Source organism: Parasteatoda tepidariorum, chromosome 7 (genome assembly GCF_043381705.1).
Source record: "Parasteatoda tepidariorum isolate YZ-2023 chromosome 7, CAS_Ptep_4.0, whole genome shotgun sequence".
NCBI classification, from domain to species: Eukaryota; Metazoa; Arthropoda; class Arachnida; order Araneae; family Theridiidae; genus Parasteatoda; species Parasteatoda tepidariorum.
In genome coordinates, this window is record NC_092210.1 from 75000504 (window position 1) to 75011937 (window position 11434).

Consider the following 11434-nt stretch of genomic DNA (forward strand, 5'->3'; position numbering starts at 1 on the left):
TAAGTCTAATACGAAGATCGATGATTGATATTAAAATCGCCTGAATAAGAATCGAGATTTTGTCAGAATCTGGCACAGTTCCCAATATTTAAAATTCCTAAAATCCGCCAAACGTACATAAAATCCTAAAATCAAACAGTACGTGTCATCATCTGAAAGACGGGGAAGTCATTCTCTCACACTTACGCGCGTCAAAAAGTTAAACATAGAAATACTGGAAATAGGGCTGTTTTCCTGAGTTTTCGATACTTTTCAAGGTCATTTCGAAATTTTCAAGGATTTAATATCATTTTCAAGTACTTCTAGGGGCCCTTGAAAATCAAAATGAAATTCAAGTACTTTTCAAGGCTTTTTCAAGGCCGCGGGAACCCTGAGTAAGAGATGTATACTGAGAAAACATTTACTCTATTTCCTATGTTAATTGTATTACTAGCTTTTAGAAAATGTAAAAACCATGAGCGATTCCATTATATGACAGATTTTACGTACTGGGAAAGTCAAAGAAAAAATAAAAAATCATACCATCTGCTAAGGAAGTGTGCAGTTTTAGGCTATATTTCTTCAATATCCTTAGCATTGATGTATAAGTTGACCATGTTACTTGAGAAAATAATATATCTTTATTGTTTGGAAGGACTTTGATCAAACCTGAACAATGTCCACTTCCTAACACTCTTCTCATGTCATTTTTCTTTAAAACAACTTCTAAGTCTTCTAAATCTCCCATAATATTCAGCAATCTAAATATATAAAGGTAATGTAAATTCTATGTACAGCAAGACAGAAAAATACAATGATTTAATATGAACAACAAGTAAAATTAATATGCTTTAGTTTGATTACCGTGAAGGAAAAATATCAAGGAATTTCAAAATATTAACTTAATAGCAGCAATGTTTGTAGTGTTTCGCTTTTGGTTCATGATTTGAAGAGAAGATTTTAGATAAAAAGTCTTACTACTTATCAGATTGTCTCATCTTTAGTTTTAATTTGGGAGAGAAAAAAATCTTTTTCTTCTAGCAAACAAAAGTTCTTGCATCTAGGATTAGGAGTACTTGCAGTTGCATTTCTTGAGCCCCAAATAATGTGAGGGGTGTCATTTAATTTCAAAAAGTAAATAATTCAGATGTAAGCAAAAACTTCAAATTGCATTATATATTTTTTAGAAATTTCAAATGCAAATAAATGCTTGAAGCAAAAAATGTGTGAATTTCAAGTACAAGACTAAAGTGTTTGAATATAGGTATAAAAAATATTTCATATTCCTGTAATGCTTATACTTGTAAAAGTATAAGTTTTATAGGAATATTAAATTTATAAGAAAAAAGAATATAAAAAATGTAATTAGAGAACATGAACGAAATTTTGAGTTTCTGTGATTTCAGAAAATAAGATCTAAACATTTTAAAGAAAATATTTTAGATAAAATTGTTTGAAGTATGGTGTGAGGGGTTATCTATTAACTCGTTACAAATTTATAATCAGTTAACAGATGACAGAATAGATGACAATATGTAACAAGATAAAGTAACACTTTTTAAGGTGAAATAGAATTTAAGATGCTACACATTCATAAGTAATTACTGAGTTAAAATTATAAATATCAGAAATAAAATTAGAATCGGAAATAAAATAAAATAGATACGTTTTAAACTCAGAGTTAAAAGAAGAAGAAAAATTAGATGGAGTATTTATGAAACACACAAAAATAAACCAAATCTGCCTAATTGTTTATCAAAGACTACAATACGTGTAACATATACTTAATAGTTAGCAAAAAATTATATTACAATTACGAAAATCTGTTTTAATAACAGACTTTTAAAAAGTTTTACTTATTAAAAAATAGTTTTCCTAGCTTACATGTTGCAATAATACTAAACTGTGCTATGGTTACTGAAAACTTAAATCAGAAAAAATAATAATTTCAGATAACAATTAAAATGATCTTATTTTTGCTGAGTTTAAAATAACTACATTACAAGAGGCCCATTAGATCCACTTTAGTAGAAGGCTGGCTTGTGACATTTTTATATCCATCTTCCAATCCATGCAACTGCTCAAAAGTTAAAGCAATCTAAATAAAAAAAATTTAACAACAATTAAAGAAGCAGTTTTGTCTCGAAATAAAAACTTATGTTATAACAATTATATGCTCCACTGACAAAAAATAAAATAAACTTTTTCATAAGAAATAGTTGCGTATAACATTAACCTCATAATATGTAGCTTTATTTTCTCTAAAATGAATAAAAAACAAGTGAAACTTTATAAAAGTTAAAATTGCCAATTTCAAATTTGCAGCGCAGTAATATGACGCCCTAATTTTTTTCTGGTGATGGATAATATGGGTACAATACGGATAATGCAGTCTTTATTATTCAAACAATCTATAATAAAAAATTATACTTTAATAGTTTCTGTCAAGCGTTCTATAAAAGAACATTTTACAAACTTTTGCTCTTAATAACATTTAGTAGTAATCAAGTAACTACTAATTTGTATTAACATTTTTGAATTGCTTCTAATACATACGGTATATAAATCAACTTTTAAAACCCCCCAAATTTTCTGAAAATGGACGGGCTGACTTATAGACCGATAATAAAGTCAGACATCTATCGATCGGGAAACATTAATGCATTATGAATTATGAGATAGATATGAATAACTCTGAATGAATTTACCTCTTTGCAAAAACTACTGTTACAAGTAAAATATGTTACAAGTAAATTTGTATTTTATCTCAACATATTTTAAAAAATAAAACACAATGAAAACTTTCAAAGCATACCATAAAGCTACATATTCAAAGACTACAGGTTAGCATTTGTGTTGGATTCATTAACGTTAGCAGTGTCATCATACCGATTCTCCTCTGCAATGAATTTCTATTTTATCCCAAACTGCTGTGTCCCACAAGAAATCATCTTCATCCTCGACCAAAGTATTAGAAATTGCACATTGTTAAAAATATTTTACAATAATATTTGAATCCACATTATGACACACACGACTTATATTCCTGACATGCCAGAAATTTGCTATCGCATATTTAAATATAGGGGTAGACTTATACACCAAGATATATGGTAATTAAATATGATTGCTAAAGAAATTCATATAATATGAGAACTATAATAATCTAAATTCAACATTCTTTAGGAAAAGATACTCTATTGAAATTTTTATTTTCACCCAACCACAGTAAATTACCAAAATTATCATTCTACATAGACCAATAAAAGTTAAACACCACATATATAGAGATTATATTTACTCCAATGAGATTATGGTAAAATCATAATAATTGGTGGTCATAATAACAGGTAGATTATAGTAAAATCATAATAATTTAATATTTTAATAAAATCTTTTCAAAGCTTTAGTTTGTTAATATTTAAAATATCTTTAACTACAATTTTCTCTGCAAGAATGATTGTTAGAACACAGCAGAAAAAGAAAACATGAGGTTAGCAAATATTTATATATTTTTATTTATTTATTAACATAAACTTAACAAAAGGAAGGTTTTGGAAGTTCAATTTCGCCTCTACATTAGCAATCATAACTAATAATTAAGGCCCGGATTTTGATGACATTTGCATTTTTTTGCATTTTTGGACATTTTTTGTCCTTTAGAGCATTTTTTGAGATTTATAGGGCATTTTCTTTAAATTTTGGGGTGTATTTCGCATTTTAAAGCATTTTTTAAATTTTGTTGCTAATTTTTTCCAATTTTTATTATTTTTTATAATTTTTTTATATTACACTGGCTTCCAAACAATGAAGAAAATCTCTAGGATATTAACAGGTGAAGCAACATTTTTTCAAATTGAAGAAGAATTGTCAGTAAGTGTGACCATCCATCTCAAGTAAGCACCAATAACATCAGTAGACGTTGAAAGAAGCTTCTCCTGGTATAAAAATTTGCTTTCAGACTAGAGACGCTCGTTTACATTTCAAAATATTAAAAAAAAATTTAATAATTAACTGTAATTCTGATATTTAGTAATATTATGAGATGAAAGTTGTTATACTCATTTAAGTTTCTATACAAAATGAAAATGTTTTGGAGTCAATATATTTTCCTTTTGTTTTTGTTATTTTAGGATATAAAACATATTTCTCAAACTTTAATGAACGTAGAACAAGTATTGCATTGCTTTATATTTTTTGAAACGACTCATAATAATTTTAAAGAGTACAACATTATTTTAGTTCAATATTTTTCCTCCATTTAAGTCATGTCATAAGGCATTTTTAGCGCAATTTTCGCATTTTAAGGGCATTTTTTTGCACTTTTAAGGGCATTTTTTGCACTTTTTAAGGGCATTAATTGAGATTTTTTAGGTCATCAAAATCCGGGCTCTACTAATAATTAACTTTAATAATAATTAACTTTAATAATTAGCAATCATAACTAAACACATAACAATACTATTGACGCATTAAGTGACACTACTTCTAAAATTTAATTTTTACCTAACTACTTTACATAATATTCAATTGTTAAAAATAAAAAGTTGAAATTCGGAGATAGCATTCTTATTTTCAAAACTTTTAAACTACTTCACATAATATGCCGACTGGCCTGTGTAGGGGTCAGGGAACTATCCTTGTATCAGAAAGGTTCTGGGTTCCAATCCTGCGTAAGAAATGGATGTTCCTTCATTCTTTGTACTATCTGTCTTTACTGTGGGAGCAACGTTGGCCATTTAATATGGTGCCCCTGAAAGAGTGGTCAACAAACCTGCCCTTCAGATGCCAGTATGGCTCATTCGCCAGATGGGTATTGGAAATAAAAAAAACTACATTATATTCAATTGTTAAAAAAAGGTGACATTTGGTGATAGAATTCCTAAGTTAGGAACATAACTTCTAATTTTTATTCATCTATTTAACTTATTATTCAATTGTTATAAAAACTATAATAATCTTTACTTCTTTTTGAAATCAGTGCTCCCAATTTGCTATAATTAAAAACTTTTTCAACCTCTTTGATAAATTATTTATAAAATAGTGCAAAACTACCCTTTTAGAAGACTAAAAAAATTAAGTTACATTTAATGAATTGAGTAATTTAAATTTACCTGATGCCAGTAAACATCATATTTCCGACGAACTTTCACATTACTATCAATGAAATCCCAGTTTTCTTGCAAAAATGAGGTCAATCTTTGACAATATATCTCCTCTCCATCACAATAGCCGTCAACTAGGTTAGAGAAATGTTTCCTTAGCAAGTCAGCAGTTAAATACCCCTCTACAACACCAGCAGCATAGGCTTGAATAGGATCTGGATATTTTTCATAGCTTTTAATTTCAAGATATGACCATCTAGAAGACAAAAGAATTCATTTTTATTATAATCACATTGTTTCAGTTTGTATAAGAATAAAAACAACTAAATAGGATGTCAAGCACAGGGATGCTAACTGTCTCACTTTTACAAAAGAGTTTAGAAAAAAAGGCACAAAATTTTGGACACTTCTAAAAATGCAGGGAATTATGTATCATGGTATGTTATGCCAACTACAATCATCAAGGTACTAAATGGAATAAAATTTGCAAATTTAAGAAAAGAAAAAAAAACTTGTGGGAGTTTCCCTGAGGGTGGGTATGAGTTACAGTTACACCTTTCAAGTTAGTTCCCTTTCGTGATTTTTTTCTTCTTGCAGACCACTGTCTGGAAGTCACCAAAATTTGCGATTATTCTGATGAAGATCACAATATGGAAATATTTCCAAAATAAATTAAACATTGATAACACTAATTGGAAAGTATATATCCTAAGGCCAGAATCTTTTGAAAGTACAGTGTAAATAAAGAAACTTAACAATGTTCTGTGGAAGAATAATTGCCAAGTTTTGGAAACTTCCGAACAGCGGTCCGCGAGAAATTAAAAAGAACATTATAGAAAGGAACCAACTCGTAGTCACCCCTGGGTAATCATCTACATATTTTTTTAAAACAAATTTGCAAGTTTAAAATTTATTTGGCACCTTGGCAAGTGTAATTGGCGCGTCAGATCTTGATACGGAAATCTCCCCTGTGTTTAGAAACTGAACAATAACAAAAGCATTAGCTCACCCAACTTTGAAAATTTCGTCAGTAAATGTACCATAAGCTACAGGATCATTAGCTATATAGTCATGGATTTGAAATTTTCCAGTTGTTTGATCATATGTAACAGATGCATTTTTTGCTTTAACTAAAGCGATTAATAAACACAAAACTACAGACGAAACAAGCATCTTTCAGAAATTAATAACTATTTTAATTAACAACACTGCTAGTAACAAATCGTGTTCACCAGTTTTACATAAATAAAACAAATGTTTGAAATAAAATCTAGAACTAACAATAGATAATTAACAAGATAAGATTAAAGATAGTTAACACTTATCTTATGCTAATTCCGTCAGAAACGCGTGATAGTAAACTAGTAAACAAACAAAACCATGTGATGTTTTTTTTTGAACAGAAGTAAATATATGCTTGGACCTAAACTTCTAAGAAATATAAGGTATTTAATGTATGGAAATTGCTTTCATTAAATGCGGTCCAGGCATTTTTTTCACCAATGAGTAAAATGAAAATTTTTATTTGCTTGTTTTTCTTGGAAAAATATCGATGGCGACCAGAAATGTGTGAACCACAGGCAGTAAGAATGCTCCTTAAGATGAGAAATTTAAGCGCCATCTTGTAGTGATAAAAAATAGCTGTGCAAAAGGTAAGTGTCACTGATACGTCGTTCCAAAAAAAGATAGGGTGAGACATATTCGAAGTCGTAACTCTCGGATTCATCATCTGGCGAGAAGACCGAAGTTACATATCTAGAGCTTCTTCCCTATCCTCTCCTCCTCTGCTCGGATGCATTTCGCGATCACAGCGAACTACAGTGAGCGTTGTTGTAGCATTGTAACGTTCTTTCTATATTGTGGTTTATTAAATTTAAAAAAGACAAATGTTTGATATTCTTTCTTAAGCAAGCAAAAACAAAATGGTATCTCTTTTATTTTCTTGGAGAAGGAACATCCAAAACACATCAGAAAAATATTTGTAAATAAACAGAAAAAAAAGTATGTATCTTCTTATTAGAGTTAAAACCTAATGACTGCGAAATCGTTTTGCTAAATTTAATGATATTATTTAATTTTGAAAAAAAGTTTTTTGACAACAATTTTTACCGAAAAATTTTAAGTTATATTAAAAATCATTATTTATAAACTAAAAAACGTAAAATAAAGAATGCTTACGGGAAAAAAAAACGATTCTAAAAAATTCCTCGCACTAAAATAAAAAACTTTCATGTTTTTTTAATTAATATTCCTAATCGGACGTAGAAAACCTTTCTACAGAAAATTATCATCAAATAAGAAAAAAAATTATTTACAAGTAAAATTTTTTATTATACAAATCACGACACTTACCTGCTTCCAAATATCCGGAGAAATCCTAAATGATATGTTCTTCGTTTGAAAGCTTTATTTCCAAATAATATATACATAGATTATTCCTTCATTACTTTAAGATGACATACTACACAATAAAATTTTATAATTTCTAGATCACGATATGAATTTCAATACGTAACTTAAAAACAGAATAGCTGAATTCTAGTTGAAATTTATGACTCAAAATTAAAAAATATCAAGAAAACGATAAAAATGTATTAATAATCAACAGAAATTATTTTATTTCAAGTAATTCCGATGATTCTTTATTGTTGTTTTCCGAATTATATAGATTTAGAAATATATACTATTCTATGAAGAAGAAGAATATTCTATAACTATTACATTTCTGCACGTTTTGAAATCATATATTTATTCATGGAATAAACTAAGCAATATTGAAATGACTTCCTTTAATTTGTAATGAACTCAAGACAGAAAAAAAATGTATTTTACTGTAATACACACATCTGTAACAGCATGCAATCACGAAATCGGAAGTTATCGATTGCAAGCTTTTGATAATAGAAAGGTAAAAACTATTGAGAAATTGTTCTTCAAATGTTTAGAGCGTTCTGTTTCAGAAAGATTTATCAATGTACTGGGTAGTTTTTTTCAAATTCTTCAGCCTTTTCCTTAGGGAAATTTTGCTGCTAAGAAATGACGACCGACTCTGCCAATGATTAAAATAGAACTAAATGAAAACTTAAGATGGTAATAATAATTTTAAAAAAACTTATAATATATTTTTTGAAGAAAAAAAAATCGGAAATTTTGAATTGCACATTTAAGTTTTCTGACTCGCCCAATTTAAATCAATGTAGTTTCTCGATTATTTTTTTCGGTGGTCATCACTACGAATTTCCTAAGTTTTAAAAATCCCAATATTTTTAATACGATAAACTTATAATGCTTAAATTTCGAATTTTAGTAATTACTTTTGAAACTCCTTATTTGAATCTATTTCATAATTAATTCAAGTGACTTTTCGGTCGTGTTGTAGGAGGTTATTGTCGGATTTACAGATGTTTACTTAAAATCCCGATCTTTTTACTACGATATTATAACAATTCGCTACATTCAAATCGTGAAAACAGTAATCACTTTTGATGTGCTTTATTTGTGTCAATTTTTTCGTAAATCCAAGCTATTATTCAATTGCTTTTATCCGATTACGTATTTCCACATAGTTTTGAAAATTCACATGTGCTGATTTCATCGCAAATCAAAGAATTTTTTTTTTTTTTTAAATCGTTCTTTCAACAGTAATTACCAGGCTTTTCTCGACGGTGTTACGAAAATTCGAATATTTTTAATTCAGTATTATAACAACCAGCGATTTCCGAATCAGGCATTTTAACCATCACTTTTTGACATTGTTTTATTTGTGCCAATTTCATCGTCAGTCCATGTTATTTTTTACTCTTTTTTTTTGCAATTGCTTTTATATTTTTCGATGTTAACTTTTTCCCCAGCTTTATATTTTTTCGATAAATCTGTATTGTTATTATTATTATTATTTGATAAAAAGGAAATATTTTTATTTTGAAAAGAACCAGTTTGGTTTTCTTCAGTTTCGTAGGAATTTTAATGCTTAAAAGAATTTAAATTTTATACTAATGTGGTAAAGTTGATTGCTAAAAAAGAAAGAAAAAATTAATTAAAAGAATTAAGATAATAAAAATATAGTTATTTAAAATAATTTAATTTCAATAACATATTACTAAGTTAAGTGATAAAAGAAACTACGTCTAAAACAATGATTTTTACTTTAAAATTATTATAATTGCTGTCAACGTATCTAAATACTTGGGCACTTAGCTCTTCATTCAAAAAGTTTGTGTACCCTACTATATGAATTTCAATAAAAATATTTTTTTTCTTTATAAGATATTTTTTAATTCACTTTACAAATTGAAATAACTCTTAACTAAGCTTTAAATATAATTATTAATTGTAATATAGTTTATATATAGTTTACATGGTCGTTGGGCTACCGAAGCGGGGGTGCCATCCCCTCCGCAGAGGATCAAAATTGCGATGGCATGTCTTCGGATCATCCTCCGGGATGTTTCCCAGACCGTCGCCAATAGCCCATTGTGCAGCTCTAGTGCGACGTAAATTAACAACAACAACAACAACAACAATATAGTTTACATAATTATTGATAGTGAGTAATATTCTGGTATTATTAAGATAATTTTAATTATTATAATGAAAATTGGTAAATGTACACAATGTTCCAATTTAGTAATTTTTCTAAATTCTGCCTTTCCATCACAGTTATTAATTCCTTATTAATTAATATTAAAATAATTTAAATTAAAATAATTTAAATTAAAATAACTTAAATTAAAATAGATAAATGAATAATTATAAATCTTGAATGTCTCTTCATAGTGTTCTTATGTCATATTTTAATTTAAAAAAAATTTGTTCAGCCTATGGTAAGGCTCGTTTATAAATCTTGCAGGGGGCGCAACTTACTCTATGTAAACCACTGCAATTAACCATAAATAAGATAGTATTCAGAATAATCTGTTAATCTCGTGACAGGCAGAAGAGGAGTTAAGAGCCCAGGGTTGAAATTACAATATTTCCTCTTAATAAACCACACCCTAACTCCAATGCCTATTACCTAACAAAAAGCACAGCTCCAATGTCCAGTAAAATTGTTCTACGGTTTTGAAACCATGCTAGTTGTAAATAGTTAAAAAAGTTATTGTTTGTATTCACGGTTTCTTAACCGTACTAGTTGCGAACGGTTTCGAACCCGTAACTGTAAAAAATGTTCTTCACCGTAAACTTTACGGTTAATTGTATGGACATACTGCTGCAGGTCATTTTACCATAATTTTGGAATTAAAATTCTAACAGTGTATGTTTCCTTTTTTTTTTAGATAAAAATTTCTACTTATATGTATTTTCTAAATGGTACCTTACACTCATCTCCATCTATAAAACGCTATCTTATACTCAGGCTTAGGGTTATATAGTTTCCTAAATATGACATTATGGAATAATTTTCACTTTCGTAAAAAAATGCTTAATATTTACTTTGATACAATGGATCCTTTATGATTAATTGTCTTTTAAAAAATAATTAAAAATTGTAGATCACGCGGATCTCTTACATTTTTTATTAAGTTTTTATTTGTGTCTGTCTTTGAAACGGTATCTTACACTCTGGCGCTGTGTGGTAATTTTTTTTTTTTTAAACTGGCAATCATTGATAAATGCTTACTAAGTTAAGTAATCAGTTAGCCACCAAAACTAATTTAGTATTTCGTGCATTTTTTTCCAAAAGAAAAAAAAATAGTAATTCAATTGTTTCATTTTTAAAAAAAATTTTTTTTTTGTGAAATTAAAACATTTGAATTCATGAAAATATATTTATGAAATAAGTAGTTACATTAAATCTAAAATGTTGCAAATACATCATTTTAAAAAATATATAAATGGCAGACACATTCGAATTTATCAACTTAACTTAATACTATTTCTCTATCCGCGTTTTTCTAAAGGTGCTTGCAATATATTAGGCTGTTACGCAGATATGATTTAAAAAACTATTTGCTCAGCGGAGCTTCTAATTTTTTTTTAGATAAGTATTTTTTACTCGTGTCTATCTAAAACGAAATGCTTCTGAGCCGCATATTTAAAAAAAAAATTGCACTTAAATGTTATATCTGTGATTTTGTCGATTGCAGCAATCGAATTTAAAGGAAGCTTATTTCCTTCCTAGGGAAGCCGATGAAAATCTATTGTTGTTCGCATAAACCAGATGCTTATTACCACGTTTATATCAACTTGCTTTCGTGTATGTCTGTTCGGGTGGAATTTTGTAATCGATTTTAAACTAACTTCCCGACTAGCTACAGACTTCAAATTTGGCACATAGTTCAGAATTGGATGACAATGCATGAAAATGAAGAGAAAGAAGACATACAAAGTAAAATAAAATTAAAATTAAA

General features: G+C 28.3%; 2 protein-coding genes across 2 annotated transcripts in view; one reads left to right on the top strand and one right to left on the bottom strand.

Moving 5' to 3' along the window:
- LOC107453159 (putative phospholipase B-like 2) overlaps positions 1–6360 on the bottom strand; it is a gene marked incomplete at its 5' end in the record, with an annotated part of 18796 nt that extends 12436 nt beyond the window's left edge. The window contains 4 exon segments of the mRNA XM_016069866.3: positions 523–740; positions 1983–2077; positions 5094–5340; positions 6094–6360. Of these exon segments, the coding sequence (XP_015925352.1) occupies positions 523–740; positions 1983–2077; positions 5094–5340; positions 6094–6257 (724 nt within the window).
- Positions 6361–11247: 4887 nt separating this feature from the next.
- Positions 11248–11434, top strand: part of LOC107453119 (tyrosine-protein kinase transmembrane receptor Ror) — an 89932-nt gene continuing 89745 nt past the window's right edge. The window contains exon 1 of the mRNA XM_043039347.2: positions 11248–11412. Coding sequence (XP_042895281.2) covers positions 11373–11412 — 40 coding nt within the window. The 5' untranslated portion in view covers positions 11248–11372. The remainder of the gene's footprint in view (positions 11413–11434) is intronic.